This window comes from Accipiter gentilis, chromosome 18 (genome assembly GCF_929443795.1).
Source record: "Accipiter gentilis chromosome 18, bAccGen1.1, whole genome shotgun sequence".
Classification (NCBI taxonomy): Eukaryota; Metazoa; Chordata; class Aves; order Accipitriformes; family Accipitridae; genus Astur; species Astur gentilis.
This window is the reverse complement of record NC_064897.1, coordinates 22,191,493-22,210,064: the sequence shown is the minus strand read 5'-3', so window position 1 is coordinate 22,210,064 and position 18,572 is coordinate 22,191,493. Positions and strand designations below refer to the sequence as shown.

The following is an 18,572-nucleotide window of genomic DNA, read 5'->3' as shown; positions in this document are numbered from 1 at the left end:
GGGGGGCAGTGAGGCCACCTCAAGTGCCTGGGGCCGGGCCCAGGGCCTCCCTCAGGGCAGCTCCCCTCAGAGCCCTTCCCTCACGGCAGCTCCCCCCAGGGCAGCTCCCCCCAGGGCAGCTCCCCTCAGCCCTTCCCTCAGGGCAGCTCCCCTCAGCCCTTCCCCCAGGGCAGCTCCCCTCAGCCCTTCCCTCAGGGCAGCTCCCCTCAGCCTTTCCCTCAGAGCAGCTCCCCTCAGAGCCCTTCCCTCACGGCAGCTCCCCCCAGGGCAGCTCCCCCCAGGGCAGCTCCCCTCAGCCCTTCCCTCAGGGCAGCTCCCCTCAGCCCTTCCCTCAGGGCAGCTCCCCTCAGCCTTTCCCTCAGAGCAGCTCCCCTCAGGGCTCTCGCCTCAGGGCTCTCCCCTCAGGGCGGCTCCCGCCCGGGCCAGGAACAAGCGACGGCACCGGGACGGCGCGGGAGGGCAGCGCAGCCCACTCCGCTCCGCCCTTGGTCCCTCCCCGGGGCGGCCATCCCCGCGGCCCGGGTTTCGGTTTCCTTTCCTCGCCCCGGCGGATGGAGCGTCCCGGGGCGGGGCTGCCCGGAACCGACCCGTCGAGCGCGGCTCCGGCCGGGGAAGGCAACCTCACAGCGACCATGGCGTTCGCCACCGAAGTGCTGCGGGTGCTGTGCGCCAGCGGCGGCTGCCTGGAGCAGGGCGAGCTCCAGCGGCGGCTGCCGGGCCGGCCCAGCAAGGAGCAGCTGGCGCTGGCGCTGAGGGACGCGCAGCGGTTCACGCTGGTGCGGCGGCCCGGCGAGGCGGGGGCGGCGGCAGAGGCGGCGGCGGTGGTGGTGGTGGTGGCCACCAGCCCGGTGCGGCTGTGCCAGGAGCACGGCGCGGGCTGCGAGGGGCAGTGCGGGCGGCTGCACCTCTGCAAGTACCACCTGAAGGGGCTCTGCCGCAACCAGCAGGCGAGGTGAGGGGCGTAGGGGGGCGGCCCGCGGCACCTCCATGGCCGCCTCCCCGGCCTGGGCTTAGCCGGCGGGGACCCTCGCGGCGCTGCCCGGGCCGGGGGCGGGCAGGCGGGCCGTTTGCCCGGGGTGAGTATGCTGCTCCTCCTTGCCCCCCCCACCGCGGGCGCGGTTGATGTCCGCGGAGGCCCCTTTCCCCCTCCGGGCCTCGGCGGCTTCTCCTCCCCGCGGGGACGGGGGCCTCGCCCGGCTTTGGGGAGCCGCGAAGCCGCCCGCGCCCTGCAGCGGGGCGGGCCGCTCGCTGCTTGCGGCCTGCGGTGGCTGCTCGGTTGCCGTTGAGTAGCGCGTTTGCGGGAAAGGTAAGTGTTTGGGAGGGAAAAGTCTGTTACTTGAACGAGCCGTGGGGGCAGCGGCTGCGACCGCTTCCCCCTCACTCTCTGCGGGCTGAGAGCTCGGGCCTGGAGCCGGCTCGGCCCTGGGGTCGCTGTGCCCCCTTCAGTGCCAGGAGCCTTCAGTGCAGGCCCTGCTGCCGTTTCCGTGTCGGAATGCCCCCCCCCCCCTTTTTTTTTTCTTTTTTTTTCTTTTTTTTTTCTTTTTTTTTTTTCTTTTTTTTTCTTTTTTTCCCCCAAAGGAGAGAGGCACTGGCGGCTGTTTCACAGACTTTGGGTTGCAACACTTCCTCCCCAGCTCACCCCCCTGCTTCTGGGGCTTCCAGCAGGGCCCGTTCGAGGGGGAAAGATCAGCCCCCCCCCCCGCCCCCGCACACCCCGCCGCACACAGCGAATCTCAGCGCTTTGGGCTGCGTGAGGCTGGGGAACGTGTCTGTTGACTTGAGTGGGAGGGAGCGTCGCTCCGGCGTTTTGGCGTTTTCTTAGTCGTGGTTGCGAGCCGCAGGTCAAAAATGCCAATATTGTCAGACTACACTAATGCTGTAATGACTGTAAATCAGAAATAGCGTGGCAATTATCGTCAGAGTAATTATGTAATCTGCTTAGTAAATCACGTAATTACTTTATAAAGGAGCGCTACAGATTTTTCTGCAACTGGCTAATTTGGTGTGCTTTTTAAACTGTACAGTGTAATACCGATGGGTAGCAAAATAGTGCAAGTCTGTTTCACTCATTTTGCATTTGGGTTTCTTAACCTGTAGGAAGGAATGCAAGTTTGTTCACAACTTCCACTCAGACCACAATCTCTGTGTTCTAAAATGGTATGGACTTGAGAATTTAAACAGCGATGAACTTCGCCAGCTTCTGCTTCAAAATGAACCTTCCCTCTTACCCGAGGTGAGTAGTACTATGACAGTTTCTTAGCCTTGTTTTTCAGTGAGCATCACAAAGTGGAAGAGACTTGATGCTAGGTGGAGATGTTAGGTGTCAGTTTAGTTAGCATAATGCAAACCTAAAATTTTAAATCTGCATCCTCTGTTCTCCTTTGTAGTGGGTTGACTCTAGCTGGCAGCTAAGCACTCGCACAGCCCCTCTCACTCCCCTTTCCCCTGCTCCCAGCAGGACAGGTGAGAGAAAACAAGAACAAGTGTGACAAAACTTGTGGGTGAAGATAAAGACAGTTTAGCAAGTGGAGGAAACTGGGAAGGAAACAAGTGTTGCAAAGGAAGTTAGTCACCACGTCCCACAAGCAGACTGATTCCCAGCAAGTCTCTGAGCGAGGGCCACCTTATAAAAAGGACACCCCTCCCAACCTTGCCTTATTTTTATTATTTTAGAGCATGACATTATATAGTATGGAATATCCCTTTGGCCAGTTTGGGCTAGCTGTCCCAGCTGTGTTCTCTCTCACCTTCTTGCCCACCCCCAGCCTACCGGGGGCGGGGGGGGGTGTACAGTGGAAAAAAAAGAGAAAAAAAGAGAAAGCCTTTCCACTGCAAGCACTGCTCATTAGTAGCTGAAACAGTGGTGTGTTATTGACACTGTTTTGGTCACAAATCCAAACAGGGCATGGTATGGTCTGCTATGAAGAAAGATAACTCCATCCCAGCCAGATCCAGTACCTCGTACCATCAAGTTTAGGTCAAAAAAGTTCACTATTCCAAAACTAGAAAACCAAAGAGTTTGGGTAGTAACCCAATAAAATCCACTATCCTACATTTATGTGACTTAGAACAAAATCTCGCCTGCTTGAGAATGTCTGTAAGATGGTGGTTGTCTCTTGAAAGGTCTTTCTAGAAATTAGTAGGGAAAAGGAAGAACTATCAGGTAATCATTTGGAAAACAAGAAGAAAGAAGAAACTTGTATAAGTCTTCTAAATGCAAATGTAAACACGTAGCTGTAAAAATTTAAAACCCATTAATTCAAACAGTCTATATGAGCACATCATACTTTAATCTTTAAATTCTTTTTTTTTTTTTCCTCTGCCCAAGGTCTGCTTGCATTATAACAAAGGTGATGGACCTTATGGATCTTGTACCTATAAAAAGATCTGCACCAAATTGCATGTTTGCCAGTACTTTTTGCGGGGACAGTGCAGATTTGGCAGCAGCTGCAAGCGATCCCATGACTTCTTAAAGTCAGAATGTTATGAGAAACTGGAGAGACAGGGAATGAGCTCAAACATTATTGAGAAACTACCCTCCATTTATAGGAATATGTATGACATAAAAAATGGCAACAGGAACACGTATGACACAGAAGATGCCAAGTCTTCACCATGCAAAGGTAAATAACACCATCTTTTGAAAACATCAGAAGAAGAGTCACTATAGTGAATGTAACATTTTCACAGATGTCATTAAGAAAAAGAACACTGAATTTACATCTTGATGTGTCTTTTAGGAGGGACCTTGCACCTATCTCATTGACAGAGATTTGTGTCTTGACAAGTGAAGTAGATTTCAAGGCATTATGGGTTCCTGAGAAATAAAGTGCTCGGTGTTTACAAAAATCTTAAACTTGGGGTTAGAAAAGCATAACAGAAACTGGAAATGGGGAGATCTATAATTTTTTTTTTCTTGCTAAAAAAAAACGTAAACAAGGGTAGAGAATAGGGGTGGTGTTTACTTGTGTGATCATAAACTACTTTATTTTATCCATTTTTTTAATGTAGTGATTGTCTAGCACAAAAATTCACAGACAGCACTATGCTAGTTACTTCTCAGAGATGTAATATTTTGCTTGTTCTTTTCTTTTGAAGTTCCTTAGACTTGTAAGTTAAGTATAATTTAGCAGGAAAGAAAAGGATAACAGAATGGGAAATCCAAAAGTGTGTGTTCATCTCTGCTATTCTCCCTGCAGTTCCTTCTTCCCTTCTTTGTTTCCAGGTGTGCTTTAGTTTGCAGAAATAACAAATTTTTAGAATTTGGATTTTGTAGCTGCCAATGTGGACAGCTCTGTGGAATGCATGGTTAACTCAAGTCCATCTAGAAATGTAAAGGCATTGGATTCTATTCTTATTTTGCAGTGAGAGCTAAAAACTGTGTGAGGAATTTAGCAGTTACAGACAGGAAAGTCGAGTTTAGAGAGGATGGATAAAGGGATAGGACTTTTGAGTATACAAGATTATAAAAGACTTCAGTGTCTTTCTGGAGCTGAATGCAGTTATGTAGTTATAAACACAGTTTTTAGGCATCTTCCCTACCCATAGGTGCACTTTTAAGAGGGCTTGTTGAAACAAAGTGTATTAATACGGCTTATAATTCTCCCCTCTAGAGAGAAAACACAGCTCTAGCCGAGAGCCCTCAACTGCAAATGATGATGAATTGGAACAGATCTGTTTATATCATCTGTACAGAAGCTGTGGCTTTAAAGGTGGGTTGTGACTGTAGCCAGTCCAGTCTATTTTCCTTTTCTTATAAAGTGAGAGACATCTTCCACAGAAAGGGGAAACTTCAGAGCTTATGCTTACCTTTAGTTAAATCTCATTGTAATCTTGAGTGCTGGTAGGAAAGCGTTTGACCTACCTGGTATACCAAACAAAGGAGCTATTTTGTTTTACTCTGAAATGTATAATATTTGCCTGTTTTGGAGATTGGCTACTCCGCCTATGTTCACTTAAGGGATTGCTGAATGATAGGAGTCCCATTTCAAATAGCTACAAAAGATACTCTGAATTCTACATTCTTCTTTGTTTCTTTTAGCACTCTTCTGTTCTGTCCAAGCTGTCTCCCTTTCAAAATGTTTCAACTTGTCCAGGAAAAAAGCTGCTGTGCCAGCTTTCTTGTCCTTTTGTCATTCTTTTCTTTCTTGATATTCTCGGACCTGTAGTAGCTCCCTGATGTACTGCACGCTTTCTCATATGAACAGTGTAGTGCAGTCTCCTTGACTTTCCCTGTAGTGAAGTTGCCTGTTGTTCTACTATGAAAGCTAGCCTCAAGTTTATGCATATGCGTACTGGTGATGTGATCTTCACTCCTATTGTGGAGTGACTGCACACTGACTCTTTGAATGATTTCTGAGTGACGCTTGTGATACCTGGGCCACTGCTACCACTACTCTTGTTCCTGATAAGTCCTGAACCCTTAGAGACTTATTGAAGTCTCTAAATGAACTACCTCCTATCGTAAAACTAAGCATTGTTGTGGGTTTGGGGTTTGGGTTTGGTTTTTTTTTTTTTTTTTCCCCTCAGTGATACCATTTGGGGACTAAGTGGTTAAGCATAGATGTTAGAGACTATGGAGTGTTATTCCATATATGAAATAATAGTCTCGTACGAGCTTGTGATGTCGATTCATTGTAAATTTATGTCTCTCAAACCGAGAAGACAGAATGGTCTTTCACTATTGAGCTCCTGCTAGCAATTTTGATGCACAAAGAGAATCTAGTAGGTACAGAAACTGAACTTCTGCCTAAGCTCAAAAATTGTTTTGCTTGCTCACGCTGAAAAATTCTAAACTACTGCTTGTAATGATTCCATAGGTGAACGCTTTCCCTAGCTATGCATTTGGTACTTTCATCAGCTAGGTGTACAGCCCTGAAATGTTGGAGTTTTTCTCGTAGCCTGTAAAAAACAATGTATCTCTTACTACTTTTTTTTTTTTTAACTTTTATAGACAAGTGTATCAGAACTCATTTTCACTTGCCATATAGATGGCAGATCTCTGATGGTAATACCTGGAAGGACTTGAAGAATATGGAAGAAATAGAAAAAGCATATTGTGACCCCAGTAATGCCAGGTATAAACTCTTACAGAACTTAATAATGTTTGGAGTTTGCTATATTGGACCAGGCCCTTAGTGGCTATAAACTGCTACAATTCTATTGCAGTCATGGCATAAGTAGCTTCATTTGGTATTCTTCTACTGACCTCTATTTGCTGATCTACTGGTGCTGGAGATTGGATCCATTGTGACTTACTTATGCCTGGAGTCCGTATGGGACTCTGGGTTACCATACGGGGTTTGGCTGGGATAGTTAACTTTCTTCATAGCAGCCTGTATAGTGCTGTGTTCTGGATTTTTGACGAAAACAGTGCTGATAATGCACCAATGTTTTAGGTGTTGCTGAGCAGTGCTTGCCCGGAGTCGAGGATTTCTCTTTTTCTGACTCGGCCGTTCTCCTCTGCAGTGGGTAGGCTGTGGGGTGGGCAAGGGCTTGGGAGAGGATCAGCTGGGACAGCTGACCTGAACTGACCAAAGGGATCTCTCATACCATGTAACATCATGTTCAGGAATAAAACCCGGGGTAGAAGAAGAGGGTTGGGTTTTTGGTTACCAAGGTGGCTACTGTTTGGAGGCTGGCTGGGCGTTAGACTGCCTGGGGAGATGGCAAGTGATTAGCTTTGCTTTATTTGTTTGTTTGTTTGTTTACACCCACCCCCTTCCTCGTTTATTGAACTGCCTTTGTATTGACCCAGAACTTTTCCTGCGTTTGCCCTTCCTATTTTCTACCCTCTGTTGTGCGGGAGAGGGGGAGTGAGCAAGCAGCTGTGTGAGTGCTCAGTTGCTGGCCAGGGTCAATCCACCACAGTTATTTTATGTGACTGACCTATAGACTCTAGTATTCTTTGCTGTGAAAAAATGTATAAATACTTCCTACTGCTGCTACTATAGGAGGTCTTAATCCTTACTAAGAATGGCTGGAAAACTGCAAAGAATGGTGATTTTATCACAAGTACTTAGAATCATAGTATCATTTAGGTTGGAAAAGACCTTCCAGATCATCCAATCCAACCATCAACCATGCCCACTAAACCATGTCCTGAAGTACCCCGTCTACTTGCTTTTTGAATACCTAATAAAAATACTTGTGGGAATCTGTCTTTGGTTAGAGCTTGTCAATACACAGCTTGACCCCACAATTAGAAGTAACCTTATCTTTCACCTTTTGAGCTGGAGGATGGAAAGGTAGCATGAGATTTGCCCCTCCTGCCCCCTTATCCCCCAGTCCATATTGTGGAACTGGTAGAATACCTTGGTTACCTGGAGATATAGATATTCTCGGGTGCAGAGAACGTTAAGAAAATGGAAGTACCTTTAAGAGTTTGGAACTGGTTATGTAGCATGAAGAGGGTATTGGAAGGGGCTCATAGCAGTGTGCTGTGTCCCATGCTGGAGAATTTACCTAGCCCTCTTATGTTAGAGGCTCTTTGAAGCGGTGCCTAAGTTATGACAGTGTTCTGTTTAGAATATAGTTGGTTAGCAAGAAGAAGGCAGTGTACATTTTCCATTGTTTCTGTTCACCTTATGTAACTCACTAATTTACGAGTTGATAATGGTTACCCCCCATGGGACCAATGTGAGACGTAATACTGCAATGCAAAATATGTACAGCCACAAGACAGAGCTAGGATTGTTGTGGAAACTGCAGGTTTGTGTTCTGCTTTTGAGTGATGTCCACTTAATTTGCGAATTTGTGGTGGAATTCTGAACCCATATGTAAAGCTTCACAAACAGTTCTGATTTTTTTTTTTCTCCTTTTTTTTAATAGATTTAATAATGGTGTTACTGAAAGTGGCTCTGTCTTGTCATGTATCTGTTTTCTGAATATGCGCTGTGGGTTTGCAAAGGTTAGACGTCTTTCTACAGCCTCCTCTGTGACCAAACCCCCTCACTTCGTTCTTACAACAGAATGGATCTGGTACTGGAAAGACGAATATGGCCTGTGGCAGGAGTATGGAAAAAAAGTAAGTATGGAGAAATGGGGAGACTCTCAACTCTGTGTTAAAAGTGTCAGAACTACTGAAAAGTGCACAGTGTTTATAACCTCCCTCTCTTTTGTCACCCCCTCCCTCCCTCACTTACACTGTACGGAGGGACTTTAGAGGCCTAATGGGATCTTTTGCCTGTGAATTTGATTGGTACAGGTACAGGAGTGCTCTCTGGTGAGTCACAAATATTATTGACAGAGAATTCTTCAGTGAGTCTTGTCAGATAGGATCACATGAATACATTCTTTTCATTGCTCCTGACTAAACTTCCTTTTCTGAGGTTCCAGCAGTATGCTGTGCATCTTTGCTAAGGTCTGGTTGGTGAATGTGCAATCTCAGTAGTAGCGATTACAGCATGCACTTTGCAGTGTAAGTTTAGGCTTCATAACACCACTTGGTTTGTCTTGGGGGCAGTTTCAACTGCTTAATACATGGCTTTTGCCATGATAGCTGCTATCATGCCCAAAAGCTGATACATACTGCAACCACCATACCATACCATATGACAGTTGCTGGGTTTTAAACTTGCTTGTATATAACAGACCAGGAGAATCTTTTTTTTTTTTTTTTTTTTTTTTTTCCCCCCTCTGGTTTTGGCCTGACAGGATGGTGATCATCAAGCTGCCACTGTCTCCAGTGATGACCTGGAGAAAGCTTATATAGCCAAAAGTTCCCCAAAGCTGAACTTCAAAGCTGGAAGACATGAATATGAACTCAATTTTGGAGGTAGGTTCCATTTGCTTTGTTTTTTTGTTTTCTCCCTCCCTCCCTCCCTCCCAGGTCTTTTGTGATTTTAAACTACATTACTAGAGGAGATAGGAGAGAGAAATTTGAACTTTGAACTGCAGTGCTTACAGAGACAGAGCCTCTGTCAAAGTTCTCAGGAGAAGAGTTGTTCACATAAGCAAAGTGGCATTCCTGTTCCTCCAACCCTTTTATTTCTGAGAAGTTCTTGTGCTAGGTTTCAAAATGTCTGCCAGCAAGTCCAAATGTGACATTGCCATTGATGTTAGCACCAACACAGATGGTGAGAAACTTTTGGAAGACTTGGTAAGCCTGCTTCTGGTCAGATTTAATCACTGGCTTGCAGAAAAACAAATACTTGGGCAAGGTGTAGGGTCCAGACAATCCTCCTTAGCATTGGAAGATTTATGTAGCTATTTTCTTTTTATAGCTCTGCCTGTCTGGAAAGGCTGAAGAAATACCTTGACTTTGTCAAAGTATGCAGATGTATTTCCCAAGAGTTCAGGAAATTTAAGCCACTTGTCATGGCACTGTCCTCTCTGAGCTCTCTGAGCTGTTGCCTTTCCAGGTATCCTTTTCAAAAACCATGGGATACAGTGGTGGTGGGAATCAGCCTGCCTAGACTTTCATTTTGGTGTAGTAGCCTTTGATCTAACTCTCCACTACTATCTCATTCTGCATGGAAAAAAACCCAAACAGGCAGAAATGGCATGCAATATGTTGTTTGTGATTCAGTTGAAAGCAATGCTGTAATCTCTATAGGCTGGGGAAACTTGTCTGGCTTAGAAGGGAAAATTGCATAGTAAATCAATCTCTTTTCTAAGGTTTGGGCTTTTTTACTAACTTAGGCAAACATACACAATGTAGATGTCTTCTAAAACTTAGTTTCTAGGCTTGGTGGTGCCAAGGGGTTGGTTGGTTGGTTTGTTTTCTTCCTGTGTCTCTCTGAAGATGAGGCCTCATTCTCCTCACTGTTACTGACTCTTAGTTGCTAGTATGATGTGGCAGTAACTACAGAGGTTCCAAGATCCAGAAATAATGACTCTAAAATTCAGGTTGCTGTGACTTGTTTCTGTTGGTGGTCAATAAAAATTAATGGCCTGTGATAGCTGTTAGGTTGCATTTATGGGGTTTGAAATCTACAACTACATGTAGGAAAACAGTATCTTGCTTGCAAATTGAGAAGGAGGGGATGCAATCCATGGAGCAAAAGTAGATACTTTACAATGATGCTTTTCAGTTCAGTGTGGCTAATGGAACAATGATGGGAAAATAGCTACCGTTGTCTATCACTCCTTCTAAAGTTAAGAGCAAAACTGAAACTGAAATCCTTCTTGGTGGTTTGTACAGAGAGACAGTGGCTTTCACATCCTGCTCTGACCTCCCTTTGTGTCACAAGAAAAAAAGCTCAGTGCCCTTTTGTAAACATTTTTGACAAAACAACTTAGTGGCAAGTTTTGCTGCAGTGTGAAGGCTTTCTGAAAACATCTGATTGTTCAGGGTATTATTTTTATTTTCCCAGCCATGATTCAGAAAAACCTTCGCTACACAACAGAGAGAGAGATTTGCAGAAGACCTAAATTTATCTCTCAGACAGAGGTAGAAAAGACAAGAGCAAGGTAAACTGCAACTGCTCATTCTGTGGTGATGGATTTAGTGTATTTTGAATGCAGTGTCTTCCAAGGGTGTAAATAAGGTGAAGGAGTAGCTGTTAAGGCAATTGTAAAAGAAATTGAGAGGGGAAGGGACATACCTTTCCTACAACAATGTCTAGCCAGGGCAGTATTGCAGGCTGCCAACAGTTTTCAAGCAACTCGGGAGCCCTGGGGGTGAAGGAAGTTTGGGCTTGGCTACAGAAAGTTTGGAAGCATAGAAAATAATTCATTATGTAGCAACATTGTAGGGAGCTATCTTACTAGAGCAGCTGATGCAGACGGAAGCAGTAACATTTATGCATATTAGCCCTTTCTGACATCTAAGATCAGTAATTTTCAAAGCTAAGTACAAGTTTACAAACAATTCTTTTGAGAACAACCAGACAACCTGAAAGGAGAATAGTAGTTGTTACAAGTGGAGCAAAAGGTGGGAGTCTGCAAGGGGAGAAGTTTTATATAATTGCACGTAACAGCCAACTTTTTTTATGCATTCCCTTGTAGCACACAGTGCTTGCTTAACACAGAAAAGAGCAGCTAAACACACCAACTGAAACTGGGGTGGAAGTAGAGGGCTGTATCTATCCTGTTTCTGTCACATTGATATAATACTGGATACGTTTTTATTTATCTGCCCCAGTGAGGGAGAGCTTTTATGTATACATTCAACACTTTGCAACTAAGAGAACTGGCTTCATGTTTAGTTCAGTGTGTATCATCTAACTTGTTTTCTCATTTGGCATCTTGCTTCCTGCCATAAGTCTTGACATGATGATTTGGAACAAATATTGTCATGTACTGAACTGAAAAGACGATTTTGAAATACTTCTGAATATGTTCAATTGCCTATATTATCCCTAAACTTGGCAAAAATGTTTAGTATCATGTGTATATAAAATGTAGGGATTTGTTTTGTTTTGATTACCTATTTGTAATGTCTTGTAATGTACAGGGGCTTTAAACATACACAAGAGTTTAAGGGCATTCCAGCTCACTGGGACAAATCTGCCCTGCCTGAACTGGGATTCAAGGTTTGGAGCTTTTTTTTTTTTCTCTCCGTCAGTTTTGTCACATACAGGTTTGTTACAAGTTCAGTGTTTCTTGTGCGCTTGTAGATGACTGTTTCTTATGTAATGTAATGCAGAGGTGTTGGTAAATTTGAGCCTGATACCACACTGGGCAGACCTAGAGTTGAAACTAGTCCCAGATTTAAACTTTACAAATGGTGGCATTATAACCTTGGCAACATTGAATTTCACTGCTACTGCTTATCCCTTTGCTTGGCAAATTTGCCTGAAGCAACACTGTTACTGGTGCCCAAGATGCATAGCTCTGAAGTCCAACATGTGCTGAAGCATCAGAGAGAAATCATGCCTGTGAACTTCAGGGTAGCCATTCCCTGAGCTGTGTTTAAATACACTGTTGCATGTCTATAGAGAATTGCTGAAATGAGCAGAGTTCAGGCTGGGATCATTTATTAAAATGTACCATAACTCCAGTAGAGTGAAGTTGTTTACTTTTGTAACACACCCACTTGATATCTGCATGGTTTACCTTGCTGACTTCCTGCCTGCCTCTACCACCACCTCTGTCAACTCTAGTAATGATACCTATGGAAAAGATCTTCTTATATGATGCTTGAAAATTACTAACTTGCAAAATGCAAATCCTCAAGAAATTATCAATAAAAGATAGGGAAGACTAATGTTGACATTCTTGATGTTCTGAGGGAAAACATGCAAGTACAAAACTTTGCTTGCTTTCAGGACTGACTTTTGGTGGTGTGTCCTTACTCTTCCCTAAAATGGTTGATTGAATAAAGCCTTTTCAATTTATGTAAAAACAGGCAGGTTTTAATATGTAAATAACAGGCAGTGCAATTTGTGTTCACTGGCTGTAGGGATTATAAACTATAAAGATTTAAAAAGCATGAGTGTAGAGGTACTCTTTGATTTGCTGCAACATAAATTCTCTGTCCTTTTATTTATGTGCTCTTTTTTTCTATGTATTTTGGTACTGTTTGATATATACATGCAAATATATTTTGGTCCAAATATTAAAAGGGCAGGGTGGCTACACAAAAACATGAAGCTCCTTTAATGTCCTGTGAGAGAGCAGCCTGGGTGTCTTAAACCCCAGGAGTTAATGTTCCCTAGGTAAGAGCTCACTTTTAATGAGCAGGGTTCTCTAATCTGCATTTTTTTCAAGAGTATTTTTGCTGCCTGTACCTCTGTTTCACAGAAAAGACTCTAAAGGTCTTAGTAGTGCACTAGGTAGGGTGGCTTTGTTATGATTTAGTAAAAGATGACAGTAGCTTTTTAATCTTTTCCTTACAGCTGATTGAGCTTGACGGTTCTTCTGAAGAATACAAGAAAGTCAAAGTGGACTTTCAACGCACAATGCCCAAAACAGTTATTAAAAGGATTCGTAGAGTTCAGAACCCATCTCTCTGGGAACTGTATCAATGGTATGTGTGAAATACTGCGCTGGTATGTGTACATTAAGTTTGTTTTTTCTGCAGTTAGCTGTGTGCTAAAGACAGACATGAACATTCCTGAAATGCAGCTGCATTTAAGGATCTGCTTCCATCCCCCACTGAAATACCTAGCCAGGATCAACATGTAGATAAAGAGGTACCGACAAAACCAAAACTCAGTCAAGACATAGAGCTTAGAATAGTCAGATGAGTTCTGTGGGAAGAATCCTGGCTCCCAAGTAAGCGGTTCTGACTTCTGCCAGGCCTGTGTCCAGGACAGCTGCCTTCCACTGAAGCCTTGAAGCTGGTAATTAGTCACATTTGGTGCAAACACTGGTTTGTAGCTGGTCAAAACTGAAACAGCCTTCAAAATTAAATGCACAACTCGCTGAGGGAAAGCCTTAACATGAACTCCTGTTTAGAAAAAAACAATAAAATGCTGAGTCCTCCCCCTCTCCCAACAGGCATGAATGATACAAAGCATTTTCATTATTAAATATCTGGAGGCATTTGTGTGTAATGAAAGTATGCTTGTACACAGCTAGACAGCAGGATACCCTGTATGCCCCAAGTTTAGACCTTAATGTAAGGATTTTCAGAATGTATTCTTTAATACTTTAAATTTATTATTTAATAATTTATTGTTTTAATAATTTGAGTGCTAGTATGGCTGGAACCTGTCTGGGTACAGCCACCGTGGAACTGCAAAGATACTGCTTCTTACTGCAGGCAGAAGGAACAAATGCAGAAGAGCAACGGTGGAAAGGCTGTGGATGAGCGATTTTTATTTCATGGGACCAGTAAAAAGTACATTGATGCCATCTGTCAGCAAAACTTTGACTGGAGGATCTGTGGCATTCATGGGACAGTCTATGGCAAAGGTTGTTTTTCAGCTCTTTCATTAACACTAGACTTGCTAAAAAACTCTCAGTAGTTACTGCAGAGGCATAAAGTTAGAAAGAGGGCACTCGGCCAGTCTAGGACTTATTTTGGGGATTATGTGGACAACATACCTGACTTTGGCAATGATCATTTGGAGGTAATGCATACTGAAAGCCTTGTTCTTTATGTCCCACTCTGTCCTTGCAAGAAAAGACAAGCTTAGGAGAGGCTAGTTCTAGGGATGGTTTCTCCTAGGGTCCATGCTTACTTCTGTTCCACTTTCTCCAAGCTCCTACAGGAAAGCAACGTGACATTACTTGTTTTTTTTCCAGGAATGTAAATGCCATCCTGGTTACAGGCTTTTTGCCTTGTTAGCAAATTATATTCCTTTACATTGTCCTGCATACAGGAAAGGATCAATATACCAAGTGGAATAGCCAAGATACAGGCTGACTGATTACCCACCCATCCAATTGAATACATTGTAATTCTCAGAAATGTTGTAATGAGATGAAATGTTGTAATGTTGTCAGGAGAGCAAGTCGGGTGAGAATGGGGAAGGTGGTCTTCTAGGGTCAGGAGGGAATCTCTTTGTGGAGTATGATAACATTTAAAACATTACTTGTGGGGCTTTTTAATATGTGTGCTGTGAAAAATAAAAGTGTAGGTAATACATAGTGGTCATTTTCACTAAGAAGGACATACAGGACAAGTGAAAGCTTTGGAAAGGCTGTTCATGAACCACTTAATGGATTTGCTTATGAATTTGCTTTCACACTGTATCACTTCCTTCCCTGCAATTTTGGTGTCTTATCAATTCTATCTTGGTGTCTCTTCTGCAGGAAGCTATTTTGCACGGGATGCATCTTATTCTGACTGCTACTGCAGGGAAGACCCATACATCAAGACCATGTTTCTGGCACGGGTGCTGGTGGGGGAGTTCACTCTTGGTAATTCTTCTTATGTTCGGCCTCCCTTGAAGGACAACCAAAACTTCTATGACAGTTGTGTGAATAACTCTTCAAACCCTTCTATCTTTGTCATCTTTGAGAAGCAGCAGATTTATCCAGAGTATCTCATAGAATACACTGACCAGGCGTTAGCAAAAATGCTATAGCAGCAAAACCTGTCATAATTATGTTTAGCTGGTATGCACATTTTTTTAGTATTGGCTTAAGAGAGAAAAAGTGATTTTTAGAAGTTATGTAATTGGGTAGGTGAGTGCTCAGATGATACATTTATTTTCTACCCTTTCTGTGCCACAGAAAATGAGGGGTAAGAAGACACAAAGGATGTCTTAGAATTCTTAAAATCCTGTGTCTGTCTCCTGTTCCTTATCAGGTATCATGTTTCCCTGCATTACTGGAGACTTTTATAAATTTATGAGGGGAATTCACTGACGCATGTAACATGAGAATTGGCTATGACTGCCAAGTTTAAACAATATTTAGTTACAATTGTTTCAGGATAGATCTTTACACGTGCTTGTTGGTCAGAGGCTGTCTTCTTCTACCTGTTTGTCTTTTAACTCAAAATTTGATAAAACCTGCTTTTTTAATAATGTCTCCTGTAACAGTAGACATTCAAGTGTCTGCAAATGAGACTGTACAATCTCTGCAGTGTTGTTTTTTTGTCCCTACTTAATCTTCACCAACAAAGCCTCAAAAATTAAACTTGCTTGTTGAAAAGGAACATAGACTTATTTTCACTTGTTGTTTTCAATGAGAAAATTAAGTACCAAAGACATGAAGCATAGCAAGGGTTGCTTGGTGCTGTGCTACTTAGTTGACTTGCTCTATCAAATAAATGATGTATTTTAGGTCTGTGAGAACACAAGTTTTTCATGACTTTCACTGTGCCTACAAATAGGAGAGTGCTGGCAGGTGCTGGGAGGGAGGAAGAGGAGGCACTCACCCTGTCACTTAAGAATATCATACTTAGGAATGAAATACACTCCTTGCACTGCTTGATTAGCAATACCCTGTTTCTGTGGAGCAACTTTATGGTTCTCTTACAGCTGTTGGGAAGGACAGTGAGTGACTGTCTCTCATTAGGTGTACTGCCCCTTTGGTTGCAGGAGATACGGTGGTTACCTGTGTAATCAAGGTGTCTTTGGATTTTCTTGCAGGAAAAACATGCTTACCTGGGAGTGGTCTTCAGCCACAGAGCTGAAACCTTTAAAAATCTGACCATTAAGTTAAGTTGAATATTTAATTTTTCCCAGCAAAAGATGTTATTAGTGTTGAGCAGCCAGCATAGGTGTATGCAGATAATAAGAACAGGTGAACTGTCAAGTATTTCTTAAGATTAAAGTTGCTGATGCACAGACAGACACTTTATCACAGCTGTAATGCTCCTAAATGAGTACTTGTTAGCTATAGTGTACCACAAAAGTCTTAAGATATACTTTGCATAGGACCAAAAAAATCTCATCTCTACCTGTATTCTAGAAGCACTTTTTTAAAATTCATCTGCATAATGATTGACAGATGTACACTGGGTAATTCTTTATTACTTCAGCACTGTGAACCAGGAGCTTAGCCATGATTAGCTGGAGTAAGGCTGTGCAGAACTCCTTTTTATATGCACTGTAAAACTGGAACAAAATACCTAAAGGAAAATACTCCTATTCTTGTTTAAACCAGTAAAACAAAATGTGGAGAAGCAAGTTGACTCTATTCTTTCTTTTGAAAGATTTATAATAGAACATAAATGATAAATCGCTTGTCAGCAAATACTACATTCACTGAGGAGGATAACATTATGTATGAAAGCCATGCATACCTGTGCAGAATAAGATTTTTCTGCCAAAACAAAAACATGTTCGTCTACACATTCATGGTAAATGAGAATACTAGCAGTATGCCTTTCTTCCTCTGAACATAACCAGCATTTCAGCTAAGAACTGGAATAGCTAATGTCATGTTAATATTTCGCCAGAAAATTCAAACATCTCAGCTTTTTTAATGAAAAAAGCTGAGATATTTTTTAATAATATTTTTGATGGCTAGTAGTATTTTGAAAGCCTTTAACTTAATTCTTGGAGGTGATGTGTAAGTGTGTGTGCATGTAAGTAAAATAATTAGAATAAAATGGCTGGTTATGTTACTTTGTCATCTGTTATTTCTCCATTAACACACAAAGTCACCATGTTTCCCACTTTTGAAACTGCAGTGGTAACTTTTGTGTGTGTAGTAAACAAACAGGTATTCAAACCACTAAATGCTTTGTAATGGTGTTCTCTGGATCAATACTAAAAGCAAGCACCATGTTTCATGACATTTCTGAGTTCTTGGAAACTTTCTTAAAGATGCTTCTGTTAAGCAGTGGAGTCCCTCTACAGCTGTTTGGATTGCATTTGGAAATTAACAGATTAAAGAGTCATTTACATTAAACCTAAACCTCAGACAAAAATTGATATTGAACCTCTTGTCTGAGTGAGGAGGATATCTCTTGGCTACTTAAGACAAGAAACTGAGCAGGAACAGGGTCATAAGCTCTCGCTCACTCCTACACCATGTGAGGAGAAAGATAAGCTATGAAGGTTGTTTCTGGGTTTGATACCAGGTCCAGCCTGGCAAGACAGACAGCAAACCAGCAGAATCCAAACAACCTTCCTGTGTAGTAGTACAGTACAGAGCAGGGTAGTATATGAACCTCTGGCCCCCCACTTGCTGGGCTGGGTAGGGGTCTAGCAACCAGCCAAGGTCAACCCACCACACCATTTAATGAGTTTTGCCTGTAATCAGGTTTGTCGTGATAGTCTGCCTAGATTTTGTAAAAGATGTGGGTGTCAAAATCCTGTCTGTAAGTGGCAGCAGTACGTTACCCGGTGTGGATACCTGCAGCCTGGTGCAGCAGGGGCGGTGGGTGAGGGGAACTGAGGTGGATGGTGTATACCGGCTACGGGAGTGTGCTCGGTGCTGCTTGGCTTGGAGAAGGCTTGCACTTTGCTGCTTAGAAACTATTGCCCAGAGCTGCCTTGGGGCCAAAGGGCAAGTGGGAGTTGTAGAAATGCTGCTTTACTTACAGTACTTCCAGCACAAAAATCCAGGAGGGATGGCTGTTATAAATGGCCAGGGTTACTTGTGCTTACCTGTTTTAGCAGGAGATGGGCTTCACAAGCCTGAATAGCTCCCTTGCACTTCTTGTTTCAGGCCCGGTCACAAATTCATCTCTACTTGCAAAAAGCCTGGCAATTGAGGGAATCCTGCTCCTTCCTTGAAAGTAGCCTGTCTTGGTTTCAGCTGGGGTAGAGTTAATTTTCTTTCTAGCAGCTGGTATAGTGTTATGTTTGGGGTTCACTACCAGAAGAATGTTGATAACACACTGATGTTTTCAGTTGTTGCTAAGTAGTGTTTAGACTAAGTCAAGGAGTTTTCAGCTTCTCCTGCCCAGCCAGCAAGAAGGCTGGAGGGGCACAAGAAGTTGGGAGGGAACACAGCCAGGACAGCTGACCCAAACTGGGCAAGGGGGTATTCCATACCATGGGACATCATGCCCAGTATATAAACTGGGGGCAGTTGGTCGGGGGGGGCGGATCGCTGCTTGGGAACTATCTGGGCATCAGCCGGCAAGTGGTGAGCAATTGCATTATGCATCACTTGTTTTGTATATTCTAATCCTTTTATTAGTATTGTCATTTTATTGTTGTTATTATTATCATTATTAGTTTCTTCCTTTCTGTTCTATTAAACTGTTCTTATCTCAACCCATGAGTTTTACTTTTTTCCTTCCAATTCTCTCCCCCATGCCCCTGGGTTTGGGG

General features: G+C 43.2%; 1 protein-coding gene across 1 annotated transcript; it reads left to right on the top strand.

The window, feature by feature from the left end:
* The first annotated feature begins 262 nt into the window (after nt 1-262).
* On the top strand, nt 263-18,515 carry LOC126048018 (protein mono-ADP-ribosyltransferase PARP12-like). Its single transcript, XM_049822396.1, has 12 exons — nt 263-952; nt 2,098-2,233; nt 3,329-3,623; nt 4,614-4,712; nt 5,954-6,077; nt 7,831-8,026; nt 8,656-8,776; nt 10,317-10,413; nt 11,399-11,477; nt 12,783-12,913; nt 13,652-13,803; nt 14,647-18,515. Exons 1-12 carry the CDS (start codon nt 552-554, stop codon nt 14,919-14,921), a joined length of 2,106 nt encoding a protein of 701 aa, XP_049678353.1. The 5' UTR covers nt 263-551; the 3' UTR covers nt 14,922-18,515.
* The last annotated feature ends 57 nt before the right edge of the window (nt 18,516-18,572 follow it).